Source organism: Protopterus annectens, chromosome 10.part0 (genome assembly GCF_019279795.1).
Source record: "Protopterus annectens isolate FY-2018-M chromosome 10.part0, PAN1.0, whole genome shotgun sequence".
NCBI classification, from domain to species: domain Eukaryota; kingdom Metazoa; phylum Chordata; order Ceratodontiformes; family Protopteridae; genus Protopterus; species Protopterus annectens.
Genome location: NC_056744.1, coordinates 655,722,404 through 655,741,591, shown reverse-complemented (window position 1 = coordinate 655,741,591; position 19,188 = coordinate 655,722,404). Strand labels below are relative to the sequence as shown.

Here is a 19,188-nt window from a genome sequence, read left to right as displayed (position 1 = left end):
TCTGCTATTTCTGCTCATTATAATACAGACCCTCCAATCTTTTCCCACCAGTTCATGAGACAGTTTCTCAGAGGAGCTAAGAACTTAAGGCCCCCTAGATCTCCACCCATTCCTGCTTGGGATCTCAACTATGTTTTGGAAAAACTCACCTTACCTCCTTTTGAGCCTGCTGCCACATCTGACATCAAGTTTTTATCTTGGAAGACAGCCATCCTGTTAGCTCTGACCTCTGCCAGGAGAGTTTCGGAGTTGCAAGCTCTCATGGCTGTGGAACCTTATATTATTTTTCATCAGGGTGTCTTTAAGGACTAATCCTACTTTCATGCCAAAGGTGGTTTCCAAAGTGGCTTTAAATCAAACTATTCGCTTACCAACTTTTTTCCCCACTCCTCAAAATAAGGGGGAAAGGATCTTGCATTCCTTGGATCTACACAGACAACTACGTTTTTACCTGGACAGAACCAAGGACATCAGGAAATCAGAGCAAGTGTTTGTTTCTTATGCTTCAAGTTCTCAAGGTAAAGCTATTTCAAAACAGACCATTTCTAAATGGATTGCTCATGGAATCAGATTTTGCTATTCACACCATGGAAAGCAAATCCCAGGGAGTATTATGACTCACTCTACCAGAGCTGCTGCCACTTCAGCTGCCTTCCTCAGGGGAGTTCCTACCAAGGACATTTTGGAAGCTGCAACTTGGAGTTCAGTGCATACTTTTTCTAAGCACTACAATCTACCTCTTTACTCTAAGTCTAGGGCAGGCTTTGCTTCTGCAGTTCTGCAGGGCCTTTTATCCGCCCCCTCTACTTTATGACCACCTCCCTTTTATTCTGCTTTGGGATTCAACCCTGCAGTCATGACTGCAACAGTGAAACACGATGAACATAGTACAGTTGTGTACACTTACCATAAATGTAGATGTTCGAGTGTCTTCACTGTTGCAGTCTGGGTTTCCCTCCCTCCTGTCCCCTCTTATTTTTTCTTTTGTGTGGTACCCTTTTTCACCCTTCTTCTGAGGTGTATTTGCAAAGGGTATGGGATCTTACTCATTTTGGAACACCTGACATCTGGGGCAAGAAAAACTGGAGGACATGGCGTCTGCTGTCAGCTTTGTACTCCTGGCGCTCTGACGTCAGGGAGCATGGCTGAGCAGCCGACGCCGGACCCAGACATTGGGATTCTGGCCGACCGAGGACTGCCTGCCGGCAGGGGAGAACCCTACAGTCATGACTGCAACAGTGAAGACACTCGAACATCTACATTTATGGTAAGTGTACACAACTGTACTTTCCTCCCCTTACTGTGCAACTCCAACTGGACATATTGCACTGGTTTGCTATGGAAGACTCTAAAGTATCTTCATCTGGCAACTGATCAGATATTTCCCTCTCCACTGGTTTTGCCTTAATTTGGGGATTCATTGGTGTAGCCTGCTCTGATGTTTTCTGAGTTCTACACTAAATCCTTCACTTCGCAGGTAATCCATAACCTAATTTTCTATTTCTTTAACTTCTCCATTACCAATCCTGTTTTCTACTTTTCCTCTTTTTCTTTCTTTTTTTTTTGTATTGTAAAATTGCCCGTGTCTAGATGCCTTTACCTGTATTTCTCTTCAAATATCTTTGGTGCTGCTCTTTTTATTTTGATTCTTTGCTTTCTCCATTGCATAAATATTGTACCATATTAAATCTGTCTTTCTTTCCCATGTCCATATTTCTTCAGATGTCTCCTGATCCTCTTGTTTCTCCTTACTTTGGGGACTCGTTCTGTCATGCTGTGATGTGACTTGTGTTAAACTTTCTACACTAAATCCTTCGCTTTGCAAGTGTTCCATAACTTGAGTTTTTTAACTTCTACTTTACTAATCTTTTGTTTTACATTCCTTTTTTGTGATCTTATTTTTTTATTGTGAATTTTTCAATATTTGGATGCCTTTGCCTGTATTTCTCTTAGAATATCTTTGTGGTTGCCTTTTTTGTGTTGAGTAGTTTGACTTTCTCCTTTGCATAAATATTGCGCCAGATCAGATTTATTTCTTTCCCATATCCATATTTGTTTTTCATACCTTTCAAAAGTCTCTAGATTTTGTTCTTTATATTTTCGTGCTTCCTCAGTTGCCTTTTTTTCCAAATGGACCAAGATTTCTTGGTGTATATAATGTTCGTCATGAATCTGTTGTATTATGAACACACACTTTTATTTGAAGCTCCTGACAGTTTTTCATACTGAAGTATTTTTCTTTCCTCTAATTTCTCTCAATCTTTTTGTACATCATCTGTCTGGAAATGTTGGGCTTCTTGCGTAATAGTAACAATACACAATTTCTTCCTTATTCTCAATAGTTCACTCTGTCGTCTTTATGGCTCTTCTTTGACCTATTTTTTTGTGATTTTTGTAGACTGCTGCTTGCTTCTACAACAGGGTGGCCTAGCCCCATTTGCAGGAATGTTTCCATGTCTTGAAGATTCTACACTATCATTTTTTTCCCCACTTCTGGCACCAGTGCACCTACCAGGATCGGGCACTTTTTATACTGGGTCTTGTGTACCCAGCTGTCTTTTTCATTTTTTAACCTTCTGTCCATGATATATGCTGTATAAATACAGTCTCTATATTAGTGTTGTCTTGGTGAGATTTTGTATTTAAAAAAAACAGGGTCCACCTCATGAAGGTACTCACCAAGACTTGCGGATGAATTCAGTTTCAGCAGTACTAGTCTCTCTTCTTTTGCTTGCAGACTTATCTCTCCATTCAGACCAGTACTGACTTGTCTCTCCATTCAGACTCCAAATGAGGAAAATCTAATGGTACCTCAGATCAGTTTATACTCCATATCTACCGACTTTATCTTTTCAAGTCCTGGTTCTGAGATTTGTAAATAACAACAGTATATGGCAGGTAGACCAGGCCTCTTTCAATCAAAGCCTTCCCATTCTCCTTTTTGACCTCTCTAGTCTGTCACTACGAATGGATCAAACCTGGGGTGGGGAGCAATTTCCGATTGGGTAAAAGTGGAAACTCTGTGGAACCCTGTAGAAAGACAAAAGCACATAAATGTCAGAGATGTTGACAGTTATTTAATTCTTTGAAAACCTTAAATCATCTCTGGTCCCCAGAACCTCTAAGTTTATACAGACAACACCACAGTGATGCGTTAACAAGGGGTTACCAGATCTTACCTTATTTGCAGACTTGCTATGATTGTCTGGGAAATAGCAACTCAGCTGAGTTTGAATTTTCAGGCTTCATACTTTCCATCAGAGCAAAACTTAATTGCAGACAAGCTCAGCAGTACCAGGACAGATCTTTGTGACTGGAAATACTGGGGTCTTCCAAGAATTAATCCAGCTGTGGGAAACACCTCAGGTAGATTTGTTTTATTCTTATTCCCCTGTCAGGTTGCATTTGTCAGCCATTTCTCCTTATCTAGCCTTTGATTTCCTCTAGAACAATATTTAAGTTAAATAGTTTTGGGAAAAGTGTTGTATGTCTGCCCACTTGGGAAGTGGTTGCCTCCTTGGGATCTTAGTGTGCTTGAAAACTCATCAGGTTCATTTGAGGTTTTTAACATAGAAAATTGTCCTACTTGCTCTCCACTGTACTGTAATTGTCTCCGTCCTCCTGCTGTTGAGCTGTTGCTGCATCAGCACCTAAATCTCTTACATGGTGCGCTTCTCATTATTTGGCATCTGTTAGGTAAGAACAATTCCAAATGTTTGCTACATATATTGTCTAGAATTCTGACTGTCGTTTGCATAATAGATTGCCAGGGCTGTCATTCAGCCTTCAACCTTGAAGCCATGGAATGCTTTATACTTGTGTCTTGTATGTGTAAAATTCAGTTAGACAACTTCCCTTTTTTTTTTTTTTTTTTTTGCATGTGGATGAAAAAAATTGTACACATACCTATGAATACTTTCTTATGTTTTGATTTGTCTTTTCTAGGAAGCAATTGCAGTTCAGGAAGTGAAGGAGAAGCATCTGCATTGCATGCTGGCATCTGTGTAAAACAGCATTCTGTTTCCAACAAAGATGCCATTATTGCAGGAGAGGCCTTATCTTTGCTGGTCACATGTCTGCAGCTCCGCTGCCAGCAAACTGGTATGAACTGTGTCTGGTATTACTTATTAACTGAATTTGTTGTATATATTTTTTATTGTATGGTTTTAAGAACTTTGATATTTGTGATCTGAAGTGTCTCTTGATCTGTACATAATGTAGAAAATTTGCTTGTAATAGTACATATGAAGTTTTAAACTATGACACATTTAGATGTTCATCACAAGGATCACTGCTATAGTAGCTTTAGGTATATGGGCTGTATCCAGCACATAATACAACAGTTGTCCAGCTTCCAAAGCTTCAAGACTACCTTCTACATGCTCAAGTTCTGCTTGAGCTGAAATGAAGAAAATAAGAGGTTTGGTTGCCAAGTACTTAAGAGTTTTCCTGCTTCTGGTTAGCAGTCCTCTTGTGAGCTTTTGAGGATTATGAATCAGCTAACACTTCCCATTACTGGGCAGATAAGTTCCCATCAGTGAAAAAACAAAACTTCCACACTTAGCTTTTTTATGACAGAAACTAAACTATTTCTGTGAAAATTTAAATTTTAAGCCAGAAAACATTTTTTGACTGTCATGCGACTTTTAGTAACTTTTAATCAGGTGTGTTACTTCACTTGTGTGGAATAAAGTTGTTAAAACTAATATAAAATCATTTTTCTGAGGTAAAAGGTGGGTTTATACGTTTGGGAGCCGGAGTAAGTGTTTAAAGTGTGTTTTACTCTGTTTTTGGTGGTGTTATAGCTTATATTTTATTGACTGCTACTGCCAGGCTTCCACAGAAATATGACTTATTTTAAGACTTAACCATGGAACAACCTACTAGTGTTTTTTTTCAGCCACAAAAAGAACATGAATAAACAGCCTTTGCCACCACAGCAGACTGCTAAAGTGCCTCAATCGCAGAGTGGTGGCAATTTTGCCATTTCTCGTTCCTCAGACCATTCATCTTTTTCCTTGACTACTCTTGTTCTACTCCTTACAGCCCCCTGGGCCAGGAGTTTTCTTTTGCGGCTGTTGAGTGCCCTGGGCAAGTAAGGGGGAGCCAGGACCACTACAGGTGCTCACATTCAACACCAGAATGAAGTGGTACAAAGAGGGCAACCAGCTGTTACCCATTTTGTATACTAGCTATGGTAGCATGGGATAATAGCTTTTCAGCACAGTCTCACTTTTCAGGCATCTTGCATATCATCGGAGCAAAATTGTGTGGCAGACTCTCATAAAAGAAAGGTCAGTCAAAGGGTCTTTCAGGAATTGATGAAGCTGTGGGGATCACCTCAAATAGATCTTTTCACCTCCACTGAGAACAATCATTTGGCATAGAACTTCTGGTATGGTGCATGATGGCTAAGCAGCTGGGGCACCCTACTTTAGACTTCCAGACTAATGTATGCAACTGCATGAAATATCAGAAAAGTAGAAGTCACTTAGGATGAAGAAGGCAATAACTAAGGAGAGTAAATTGAGGAGCTTGGATGTTTAAGGACTTCTGCGTCTCCAGAAGCAAGAATTTATCAGGAGATTATCCTTGTAACCATTTTTAATGAAATATAGAAGCTGAATATGAGAATCAATGCATACAGTGGATATAAAAAGTGTACACACCCCTGTCAAAATGCCAGGTTTTTGTGATATAAAATTTAATCGTTTTGATTTTTCATGGTAGTAGAAAATGGTGATTATGTTTAGTACTTGAATAAGAATTGTAGATGGTAGGCTTTGGGAAGAAGAAGAGGAAGAGAGATTGGAGAAAGCTGTTAGTGGGTTGGCTGACGGATGGGCTCTGAGGGCATCTCAGACCTGTAGTTGTGATGCTAGTCTCTCTTGATGGGAGGGAGACACTTGCCTCTCTCTCATTTTAGAGTGTATGGTCCCTCCTTGGAAAACTTAGAAAGGTTGTATGTAGTTGAGAATGGTTTCTTTTTTAGTTTTTTTTTCCATTGTAAAGTTACATCTGTAGAATATATTCCGAATAATAATGTGTCAAATGAGCTGATTAGTAGTAGGAAAATGGTGGGATAATCGAGTTTTAAACACTGACAGGGTGGAATTACATGTATCTGTACTTCTTAAATGTATTAGGGGCCTATTAGCACTTTATTGCAATACCCGATCTTCAGATCTTTATCAGGAATGTAAATGGTTTAACCCTGATGAGAGAGAGAATTTGAACATCACTAGGAAAAAAGGGGCAGGTTTGGTGGGCTTGCAGGAGATGCTCCTGGATAGAGCAGAGTATGTGAAATTAGCAAGGAGGAGATGTGAACTATTGGTGAACTCGTATGGGGAAGGCCCGACAGAGGAGTGAGGCTATTGAAATAGAGATGCTGCCTGCTGAGGATTTGGGGGTATGTGATGGTACAGGTTTTAATCACTGCAAGTCCTATCTATTGTGGTGATCTACTTTCCCCCTAAGAATGGAGTTACCATGTTTAATAAAATGTGTCAGAAATAGTGTGTGTTCAAGAAGGTATTTGAATAGTTATGGATGACTAGAACATGATTTTTCACCAACATGAAACACAAGGTGGAAGAGGACGGAAGGCGGCTCACTAAAGCAGAGACAAAATGTAGATGCTCACTTGAGCAATTGGGCCTATGACTTGAAAAGGCCACTGAGAAGAAGGATTTACTTTCTATTCTGCTAAATATTCAAGGTTGTCTAGAATAGATAACATTTTTGTTACTTTTAAATATGGGCAATTAGTAGGAGGGACAAACATCAATAATGTACTAAGATCACATGTACTTAACAGTCAGGATAAGACTAAGATTTAAAGAATCTGGATAAACATTGGATATTTCCTACTTTAGAGTCAGAAGGATTTAAAGATGGGATTCGGGAGCAAATATGACTTCTACTAGCAAGGCAGAATGAGATTGTTATCTTGGAACAGGACGCAATTAAAAGTTACATTGTAGAAAAGGTGCAAAAGAAGGAGAATGAGCACAGAATTAGGAAGCTGAGGAAGCAGAAGGAACTTTTGGACCAATTACGAGAACTGCAAATGAAAGTAAATTATTCTGATGCAGAAAGAGAACAGTTAAGGAGAACACAGAGAACTCCAAGAATTTGAGGATAGTAGGATTAGAAGACAGCAAATTGCTATAAATGGATTGTACAATACAGGCTCCCAAAGAGCAATTAAAGTGCTGGTGAAGATATGTAAAACAACAAAAAGAAGAGCGAGATATTTTTCAGACTTTGGAAGAGACCACTGGAAACGTTAGTCATTGGAGGAGATACTGGAGAAGTTATGAAATATTCTGAAGCTCTCTTACAGCTTAGAGGTTTAGGTGCAGCAAGTGAAAGAAGAATTGACTGCTTATCTAAGGCACCTTTCCCTTTCAGGCCTCTCGAGTGAACAAATGGAATTCCTAGGTGGTGAGATTTCAGAAGAGGTTAGAAGGGCTATTGCTAAGCAACTGGTAAATAAATTCGCAGGACTGACTGCTTTTGCATAGCTCTCAACCAATCACAGACAAATTGCAACAGAACCAGGGACAAATCCAGAAATAATCAGGGACAATCAGGGACACTTTCAAAACATTTGTATTATTGACTTGAAACATTGCTAGAATATGAGAATGCAAATTAATATACATTTTCTGAAATAAAAGTAATATGTAACTCTAATTATTGTCATTATTTATCACACGATGTTAAGTTGTCTTATCTCGCCTTCTTTTCTTGCTTGTTGGGATCAGAGCCGACCCCGTGGTAGTAGCGGCGGCCACTAAAAAGGAATTAGCGGAAACGTCTTCCTCTGTCCATCCTCCAAACAAGGAGTCTAGGACTATGGACAGATATGGGAAGTGAATGTTTGCTTCAGCGACCTTTTCCATGAGGTCACTGAATTACTTATGCCATTTCACCAGGCTTCAGAGGGATCTCCTAAAAGAGTTTGGAGATACCCTCCAGGATCCATCAGCTGAAGGGGTTCAAGCTAAAGTAGCTTCTCAGCTGGCGACCCTTAATTCAGTGGTTAACTCCTCCATGAGGCTCATTTCCTATGCAGCCGATGGTGCGAGTAGAGCCGCAGGCACAGGCGTGGCCCTTAGGAGACACGCATGGATGCAGCTGTGTAATTTTGCGGAGCCCTTTAGAGCGTCATTCACCAACACCCCCTGTGACGGTTCATTTCTCTTTGGACCACAGGTGAAGGACACTCTCACTAGGTGTGAACAGGAAGGCAAGACACTCTCTGCTGTGCGAGTCCGTTTTTCCACTCCTTCCAGACCATATCCCAAAGGTCAGAAGAGTGGAAAAATGTGGTTTCGGAAATCCCAGGGAGCCTCGCCTGATACACGTAGTGACTTTTCCTCCAGGGGCAGAGGAGGAAATAACAACAGATGCTGTCCTCGAGGCAGAGGGGGTCTGCAGAACCAGGGCAGCAAAGAATCTTTTTCTGATAAGCCCTTCCAGCATCCCTGAAGGGTTGCCAGACTGCCCGCCTCTGGAGGCAGTCAGGGGGAAGACTTTCACTGTACCCAAAAGTCTAGCAAGACATTACGTGAGACAAATGGGTACACTCAATCATATCCAGAGGCTACACAATTCCCTTCTTCCAATCTCCCCTATCGTCAAGCAAATCCTCCCCAGATGTTCCACCCAGGCCCAAGCAGTCATAGAAATTTCAAGACTGCTAGAAAAAAAAGAGTCATCCAGGAAGTCCCAGCAGACCAACTCGAATCCGGAACTTACTCAAGGTTCTTTTTGGTACCAAAAAAGACAGGGGACTGGAGACCAATTTTGGATCTCAGCAGACTAAACAAGTCTGTTCAAAGAACAAGGTTTCGGATGGTCACGCTTCAGTCCATTCTACCCTTTTTGGGTCAGGACAATTGGACATGCTCAGTAGATCTCCAGGATGCGTACTATCACATCAAGATGGTTAGGTGCTCCAGGAGATTCCTTCCCTTCTGGCTGGGAGCCAGTCATTATCAGTTCAGAGCTCTGCCCTTTGGTCTCACCACAGCCCCCAGGGTGTTCACCAAATGTATGGCAGTGGTCACGGCTCACCTGAGACGTCAAGGATTCCAGGTGTTTCCTTATCTAGACGACTGGCTCCTTACTGCTACTACCAGGCATCAACTTCTTCAAGCCAGGGGACTATACAATCGCAATCTGTGCCCAGTTAGGCATTACCATAAACTTTGAAAAATCTGCCTTGTTGCCCTGTCAATCTTTTACCTATATAGGAGCAGATCTAGATACAAAAAGTATGTCCGCAAGCCTACCGTCGGACAGGGTGGCCACGATTCGGCAGCAAGTTCATATCCTCATGCAATGCAAAAAGGTACAAGTCCAGTTGGTCCTTCAAACTGTGGGTTCTATGGCAGCAGCAATTCTTCTGATACCTCCAGCCTGCTTTCACATGAGAATCCTTCAGTGGCTTCTCTTCAACAACTCCCCATGTTTCACATGATCATAATTACAGAAGCTTGCAAAAGACACCTTTCCTGGTGGATGGTCTCCCCACTAGTGTCTCAGGGCAGACCATTCATCCAACCCCCTCCGGTTGCCACAGTGACCACGGACGCCTCACCGATGGGATTGGGGGGGGCATTATCAGGGCAGGACAGTCCAAGGCATATGGCAACCTCATGAGTACCATCTGCACGTAAATGTCTTGGAGATGAGAGCTGTGCTACTAGCGTTGCAAGCACTTCAGGACTCACTCCGTTCTGGGACCATTGCAATTCAGACGGACAACATGTCAGTAGTGTGGTACATCAACAAGCAGGGCGGAACCAGGTCCTACCCCCTATGTAGAGAAGCACTCAGACTCTGGCAGTGGGCGATTTCCTCCCAACAATTTCTGATTGCAGCACACATCCCTGGGAATTCCAACGTCATAGCGGACAGGCTCAGCAGAGCTATTCTCATGCCTCACGAGTGGTCTCTGAATCAGGTAATTGCGGATCTCATCTTCCGCAAATGGGGACAGCCTTGCTGCGATCTGTTTGCAACCCCCTTCAGCACCAAATGCAGCAACTATTTCTCCCTTCTACCGCTTCAAGGTCATCCTCCCAGAGATGCTGTCATCCACGATTGGCCTCAGGGACTTCTTTATGCCTTTCCCGCCTTTTCCTCTTATACCCAAACTCATACAGAAAGCAATATTGTTGGGTTGCAAAATGATCCTCATTGCTCCTTACTGGCCTCGATAGATTTGGTTTCCGTTCCTGCACCATTACCTCCTCGAGCAGCCCTGGACCCTGGATCCTATTCCAGACCTGCTGATTCATCAGTCAGGAGAGCTGCATCGATCCCTCCAGACCCTCCAGCTCACAGCTTGGTTGATCCAATTCCAAACCTAGCCAGGCTTCCCAGCATTTCCCCGGCTGTGCGTGAAATTATTGTATCCTCTCACAAATCCGCTACTAGGAAGACGTATGCTAGTAAATGGAAACGTTTCTCTTATTGGGCAGAGGCCAGGAACATAGATCCCTTTTCAGCCCCAGTTCACGAGATCTTGGAATTCCTAACTGAGGTTTTTCACTCTGGGTCCGCTTCTGCCACAATCAGGGTTCAACTAGCAGCCATAACTAACTATCATGTTGGCTTTGCTGATCTAAATATCATGTCTCATAAGCTGTGTAAAGCCTTTCTTAGAGGGACTACTTTCCTTAGGCCCCCAGTGAGAGATCCCCCTCCTCCTTGGGACCTTAATTTGGTACTAACTTCCTTGATTATGCCCCCTTTTGAACCAACAGCTTCCTGCTCCCTTAAGTTTCTATCTTGGAAAACTCTCTTTCTGGTAGCTATTACCTCAGCCAAACGAGTATCAGAACTTCAAGCACTAAGCGTTCGTTCTCTGTACTTAGTCTTTCACAAGGTTAGGGTAGCACTATGAACTAATCCATCCTTCCTTCCTAAAGTGTGCTCAGAAAATAATCTAAACCAATCCATAGATCTTCCAGTGTTCATCCCGAACTACACCAACAAGGCAGAATATAAGTTGCACCTTTTGGATGTTCATAGACAACTGCGTTTTTACCTGCATAGAATTAAGGATGTAAGGAAGTCGGACCAACTATTATTTTCCTATGCTAGGGGCAAACAAGGTCTTCCAGTTTCCAAAGTGACCCTGTCTAGGTGGTTGTCTCACATTATCACCTTCATTTATCAACTAAGAAACAAAGAATTGGCTGCCAAACCGAAAGGCCATTCTACTAGGGCTTTGGCCACTTCTGTAGCCTTCCAGTCTAGGTTGCCCATGGACTCTTATTTGTGCCGCGGCCACATGGGCAAACCCTCATACCTTTATTTCTCATTACAAGTTAGACATGGCCTCCAGGAATAGAGCTAACTTTGGTTCCACTGTTCTGCAGAGTCTGTTCCAATGAGCCACCCAGGATCATAGGTGCTAGGGACGCTGTCCCAACAAGCAAGAAACGAAGGTGAGATAGACAACTTAACATAAAGAAGTTATGTACCTACCATAACGTTCCATGTTAGTTGTCTTCATCTCTCCTTCTTTCTTGCGTCCCCCCCTCCATCCCCTTGTCCTATTGGACCAAGAGGAGTTTAGGTTTCACCGGCTGGGTATTTTCTGGTTGTTTCCTCTACTGACTTAGAGTATAACAGATATGCCCAACCTGTTAGTTTGGTCGGATTATTCTTGCTATGTCTGGGATTAGCTATTACAAATGAGATCTGGGTAGCGAGCGCTAGGCATCATGGGAAAAGAGGTAGCTTCAAGCCAGTAAACAGCTCTCGAGCTATAGAAGATGGCCGAGTCAGAGCCGAGTGTCGGCTCCGATCCCAACAAGCAAGAAAGAAGGCGAGATGAAGACATCTAACATGGAACGTTATGGTAGGTACATAACTTCTTTTTATTCACCACCATTTCTTCAAAAGTCTTCATTTTTAGGAGGAATTAAGAGGGACAGAGCTAAAATTTCAGTCAAAAGTCAGGGGCATCCCAGAAAATCAGGTACACTTGAGAAGTATGACTGGTTGCCTGTAGAAATATGGGAATGGAGGGGTACAGACAGGTTGTGGCAACTCTGGACAATCTTGGTGAACATGGCATTAAACTCTGGGGAGGTTCCAGTGTTGTGAAAAAAAGGCTTGCTAGTTATTTTAAAAAGACTGTTAAGGACCTGGTAATGCCAAATTCATGTAGACTGATAACAGTGTTAGACCAAGACTATAAAATATTTATGCCAGTACTGGCATTGAAAGTAGTGGGATTAGTACCACTTGTAATCCACCCAGATCAGTGTACTTTTGTGGAACTACCTTTGATGACATTATTAGAACATTGATAGAGGTGCAAGGATGCACATATAAAGATGAGACCTGTTGTGTTAGAGTTTAGACACAGAAAAGGCATTTGATAGGGTGGAGTGGTATTTCCTGTTTCAAACATTATTAAGAATTGGATTCCCTACTTGGTTTGTGCTGATGTGCATCTATAGCGAGTCTCAGGCACAATTGCAAGTTATGAGTAGCCTTTCCAGACACTTCAGTCTGTCAAAGAGAACCAGACACTGCCCCATTTGCTGTTTGCAATTTACATGGGGACCCCTCACTGTAGAAATCAGAAAATCTCTTCTGGAGAGATCTAGATGGGGAGAGCTTAACATTAAAATCGCATTGTATGTCAGCGATATTATTTAGACCATCTCTCAACCAGTAAGAGATTGAGGATTTAATGAAAGGGTTTAAACAGTCTGGGGAAAAATGAGGATACAAGCTTAATATTGATATCAAAATCCAATGGATAGAATTAGGTCAAAAAGTATTTTAGAAAGTCGTTCTTATTTACAAGAAGAGATGGTGTAAAATATTTAGGGGTCTGTGTTAAGAAAATCTACTAGGAATCAAGTAAGCCAGCTCATGTGGAGACACTGAATAAATGAGAACATTGCAGGAGTGGCAACATTTGAACTGCTGGATCAGGGAATTAAAGTACTGCATTGCCATGTAATACTACATATTTTATATCTGGGACAATCATATTGGATTCCACCTGGGCACGATATCATCGTTGAACTGAAGAATTGGATGAATTTCCTCTGAGCAGATACGACATCAAGAGTAACATGGGGGGAGGTTGAGATACCAAAAGAGTAGCTAGGATGTGCTGCCCTGTTATAGAGATATATTTTAGGGCAACACGGGAACCTTTTATTAGAAATCAAATGACTAGAGCTGTATGGCAACAAATACTGAGAGAGAAAAACAGATGGTGGGGGTCAAATGGTATGTTTGAAGCTTTCTAGAGTCGTGACATAATTTGGATTGGACAGCCAATACTTAGTACATTGAGGCAGTCATTAAAAAGGGAACTTAATAGACACTCCACCTAAGTCTGGAGAAGGGAGTTCCTGCCAATAGGCAGTAATCTGTAGTTGAAAAGAGATAGGAGCATTGAAGTTAGTACCAACTAGAAAACCTTTTTTATTTGTAAGTATGTGATTTCTTGGTGGTAGGCTTTCTTGCTTCAGTTAGCACCTGCTGCATGTCCTCCGTAAGCAGTTCCTAAAAGGAATTACCATGTTATCCAGGCAGTCAGTTGGAAATGATTGATGTCAGTGCATTAGACACCCTTGCTCTTCTGTAAGTAGATCCAGTCAGCATGGAAGCTTGCTGTAATTGTTCTTGATTATCTCTGAAAGAAGAGAACCCACAGGTACCTAGGGTAGAAGGGAGTCACCACAATGATCTTGGGGTATTCCTTCAGAATCTTCAGAAGTAGCCTGGGTATTTGTGGAAAGGTTGGAAAACTAGCAAGAACATTTCTTTCCAAAGAAAAGGCATCTGTTTTCCAGGCCGCCTTGCACAAGGTCCTCTAACAGAATCCTGCCAGTGGATTGTTCAAAGAGGAGGCAAAAATGTCTACTTGAGAAACTCCCCACAGAGTGATCAAATGTTCAAAACCCCGTGATCTAGTTTCCATTCATGAGGGTCTCTCTGGTCTTGTTCAGCTTGTCTACCCCGCAATTTTGCTCTGACTGAATGTAGAATGCTTGTAGAGTGAGATTGTGCTATGAAGCTATATCCCAAGCTAAGATGACTAGACTGCAAAGGGGGTACAGCTTGGTTCTTCCTTGATTGTTGATGTACCACATGACTATGATATTGTCTGAAACCACTCGGAAGAGTTCACAGGTGCCAAAAATGGTTCAGAGAATTCAGTGCCTTGATCAGGTCAACCATCTCCTAGATATTTATGTGCTTGCATCTGACCTTGGTGTGCCACACCCTTGCACTTTTATCCCTCCCAAATCTGTTCCCAAGCAAAGTCCGAAACATCTGTGGTGACTGCATTGGAGCAGGGAGAAGGGAAGACCTGAATTTAAGGTTATTTGTTGTCTCCTCTAAAAGATTTCTTTTATGACAAATCCCAGCAATGGGATTTGAAACGATAAAGGATGTGGATGCTGGTACCAAAAAGACTAAAGATACAGACTTCCAAGATGGCTGCACATCAAGTAGCAGCTTAATTTTGTCTCTCGCAGTCTGAAAGCAGAAACTTAGCAAAGAAGGCCAATGGACCTAGATTTCTGGGTAAATTTCAGTAACTGGATACTAAGTGCACTGTGTGGATGCCAGAAAAAAAGAAATATAAAGGACCTGGAGGAAAATAAGCTAAAAAAGGTGAGAAAGAAACACAGAATGAGAGGAGTACTGCAGTTCAGCAAGAAGCAGTACAGGTTCCAAACGTGACTTTCAGTAACCTAGAGGAGAATATAAAGAAGATGCATACAGAACTGGTTAAAATAAATGAAATATTGATGGAGTATATCTATACAAACAATAAAAAGCTAGAAAAATGGAAGACTCTTTAAACAGCTATTTAGATAAGGTAACAGAACTGCAAATTCGGAGGCTGAATATGAAACTGTACAAGAAGAGAAGATTTAGAGGATGGAGCACGTAGAGAAAACCTGAGATCTCATGCTGTACCAGAGAAGTTTTATTTTATGAAAGCACAAATAAGCAACTGGACTGGTATTCCACAACTGGAACTGTTAATTGAAGGGGTGCATTGTGTGTATGCTCCAAATATGGTTACTAGAAAACAACCTAGATCATAAATAGTAACTATGCAGTGTTATCGGCAGAAGGAGTTGATTCTGACAAAACTGTGGCAGGAGGACAAGGTGCTAAAAGTGGGAGACAGAGTATTTGTGGAGAATCTTTACTCATTGTACACCAGGCAGTAGTAAATATATTCCATTATTTAAGGAATGTCAAAAAGCAGGCATGAGATTCAAACTTGCTGTACTCTGCCATCTTCAATTTATTTTTCTCTGGAGGGGTAACATCATTTTTTGATGAAGTGCATGCTAAAGAGGAAATACAAAAGTTTGTCCAACAAAGGGTGTGAGCTGTGAATAAGGAAGGAGGTTCTGCTTCATGTTCTCCTGGTGATAAGGACTACAGAGAGACTGAGCCTGTGAAATATTTTCCACCGTTTCAGTTGCCTGAGAGAAGGAAGAAAAACTTAAGAACTGACTAGAAGAATCAGGAATATGTTGGAAATGAAACTGAGACAGGATTTGGGAGCTGGAGGTGAACAGGATTAAAGCTAGTAACTTGGAAATCAACAACTGTGGGATGATAAAGAAATAATTATATTTGTGAAACATGACAGAACAAGAAAATCTGTGAATATTGGACTTCCTTGGACTTTGTTGAACTTGTAGGAGACTTTAAAGTATATACCCTGCTTCATGTTATTAATGTTCAGAGAATAAAATCTGTAACTTGGAAACAGACAAATGTGGGTTTACAAAGCAGTAATTATACTTTTGAAACATAGCTGAACAAGATAATTTGGAAATATTGGATTTTTGTGGACTTTGTTAAACTTGTAGGGGAATGTAAAGCATATGCCCTACATTATCTCATTAATCTTCAGAGAACTACTTAGGAGAGGGGAGGAGGAAGGAGAACTGAAAAGTTATTTAATGACAGTCTTGTGCTGGTGCTGTCAAATGCAGCTCTGCTTTGTTTTGATGACTTGTTTAAATAAAAGTCTGATTAATGACTAAACTTTGAAGACTGGTAGCCTTTTTTAGGAGCATATTATGCACAGTACTAATAAAATAACTTTATGCAACAGACGACAAGTACAGAACTGTACAGTTTACAGCTTTAATGTCTCAGGTTAAACTTTTAAGACGGCATGGATGATGATCTCCAGTATACAGATCTAACAGAAATCAGATCTAACATCATACACTTTTAATGTTCTTTTTATAGTCTTTCTCGTGCCATTTTGATCTTGTCTACGAGAACAGCCTGCTGATGTTAACAGGTTTGGAATTTGTGTGATCGCAAGGCAGTCTGTTACTTTAGTATTTTCTGATGTCATCCATTTCAAGGTTAATAACTTTAGTTGTTGTTTTTATTCCTGTCTCCAATCCAGTAGGGAGTCTTGCACCTGGGTCTTAGGAATTAAACAGTATTTCTCCTTGAATTTGTACCAGACACTTACATATAGCTGAATGCCTTTTTTACTTTAAGGAGTTATCCTTATCAGCATTTTTCTTCAAGCTGTACCAGATACTGAACATTCATGCTACATACAGCTGGATGCCATTTTTACTTGATGTTTAGCTAAAAACAGTTTAACCCTTAAATATATATATATATATATATATATATATATATATAGATATATATTAATCTATGCTAGCACGGGCAGCCACGGTGGTGCAGTGGTTAGCATTGCTGCCTCACAACAAGAGGTTCTCCGGTTCGATCCTCGGCTGGGGTGCCTTCTGTGCGGAGTCTGCATGTCCTCCCTGTGGTCGCGTGGGTTTCCTCCGGTGCTCGGTTTCCTCCCACATCCCAAAGACATGCTGCAGGTGGATTGGACACTCTAAATTGGCCCTAGGTGTGCGTGTGAGTGTGCCTTCTGTGGAAGGTTGGGGCTGGCAACTCGACACCGTAAAACTCCACTGCCATTCAATGTGCGGACAAGGTGATCCGCTGAAAAAGCCGAAAGAAGAAGAAGAAGATTAATCTATGCTAGCAAACAAATGTACATGCATCTGACTACATTTTCCTACATATATTCTAGCAAACAAAAGTGTACATGTATCTAACTAGCAAAGTACCATTTGGCTAGGCTTGTATAGGCTCTAGGACCAATAGCCTAGTACCTACCTATGAACCTTTAGCACTCTTCAAGAAAAATCTTGATTGGATGGGAGATAGGAAATTTTCCCCCGAGATCACTTCTGTAACTCTGCTTGACTGGGGCACAGGAAAATAATTTTCTTGGGTGGCAAAAGCCAGGGTATCGTTTGGCTAGGCTTATATAGACCCTAGGGCCAATAACCTATTACCTACCTATGAACATGCACTGTTGTTACTACTGTACATAAATTTTAATAAACAGAAGTATGTATGTCTAAATGTATATATCTAATAAGAATGTTAATTGTAGATAAAATACATCTTTTTTTCTCTTAATGCTAATGTTTAATTCTTAGCAAGCTATGAAGTAAAGTTTTCTAAGGTTTTTGTTTTACTGTAATGTGGATAATTATATAAACAGGTGCTTTTGTTTTTATTTTTCTCCCTTCTGTCTTTTTCCTTTGTTCTGTTTTAAGATATGTAGACACTGCAGTGTGTGTGTGTGTGTGTGTGTGGGGGGGGGTCTGGTTATGAGAGCAAGACAAAAGAAAAATGAGTGTGCTTTTTCCTCATACTTGCATAAGAAAATGACTGGGTTTAAGGCTTTTTTTTTTCTGGTAAACAGGGTATCATTAGCAGTTTGTGTCTGGTTTGCATGTCACCAGAAAACAGTCTGATAAAGAGAAATGGCCTGGAGAAAATGTTTACTGAAAGCATTCAAGTGTTTTTTTTTAAGCTGGGTGAGATATAAAGATAAGACAAAACCAGATAGCACTTATTAAAAGCACAGGCTGTATCTTGCATCTTAGCATGATTGACCTTTCTTGTTGGTTGTCTGTAGCCTGAGGATGTGGCTGTCAGTTTCGAATGTTTGTTCTTATTATGTGCATAGTTTTGTGCGTTATAATTAAGCTAATACGTTTTAGGGAGGTATGGGGGGATGTGTATATTTTTTGAAGGTTTGCAATAAAACAAAAAATTCTGCAAAAATGTGACCTAGGCTCAAATAGAACACGAAACAATTGCATAAATGATTAACCTGCCAAATAGTGCATGTATGTAACACAAAAGCTGGAACCAGACATTTAACAAAAAAGCTGTTAAATATAAATTGTGTGAATAATCCCTCAAGAATATGATTATTTCCATAATGTCTTTAAATGTTAATGGTATCGCAGATAAATGCAAAAAAGAAAGAGCAGTGAGTTATATTAAAAATGTAGAGTGCAAATAGCTATGCTCCTGGAGACACACTTGTAAAGAATTGAACATGTGACTTTGATAAAGAAAGGTTTTCAGGGTGGTTATTCAGCAGAATACCTGGGGCAAAGGAAAAGAGGAGCACTTTTATTAATTACAAGAGGAGATCCAATAGTAATAGAAGAAAATATAAAAGACAATAATGGTAGATTTGTAGTACTAAGGGACTACTGGCAAGGGAGGATTACACTGGTATGTATTTATATTCCATGGAAAACTGTGGTAATGGAGCTTACGAAAATTCTGAGAGAATTTATCAGCTTTCAGCAAATAATATTACTTGTAGGTGAGGACTGGAATTTTTCCTGAGGTAGACCGCAAATGTTGGAGGTTGATGGGTAAAAGGTAACTGGGAACATATTTTCTGGGAGTGTAGTGAGTTGGCAGACTTTAAAGATTTCCTGCAGTCTGTACTGTTGGAGGTGCTGGGTGAGCAAATTGGAGTAACTAGTGAAATTATTTTTTTGAGCTATGATACAGAATTGAATTGCCTAAACATAGTAAGGCCTTGCTTAGTCTAATTATGATGGCTGCCAAAAAAGCAATTATTAGAAAATGGAAATCAAAGTCTATACCAACTTTATTAGAAGTAACGAAGATAGTCGCGTAGGTAAAACTGGAACTTGGATATTTGGAAAAGGGTAGCAGCAAATTACATAGGAAAAAAAAATGGGAAATGTAGGATCAATACATCCAGAGGAGGAATGAGGTTTAAAAGAAGGCAGGATATGAATGAGCTATTTAACGGTTAACTGC

At 40.8% G+C, this 19,188-nt stretch overlaps 1 protein-coding gene across 1 annotated transcript in view; it reads left to right on the top strand.

Moving 5' to 3' along the window:
• USP24 (ubiquitin specific peptidase 24) overlaps nucleotides 1-19,188 on the top strand; it is a 4,679,666-nt gene that overhangs the window by 2,538,309 nt on the left and 2,122,169 nt on the right. The window contains exon 35 of the mRNA XM_044085508.1: nucleotides 3,946-4,101. Coding sequence (XP_043941443.1) covers nucleotides 3,946-4,101 — 156 coding nt within the window. The remainder of the gene's footprint in view (nucleotides 1-3,945; nucleotides 4,102-19,188) is intronic.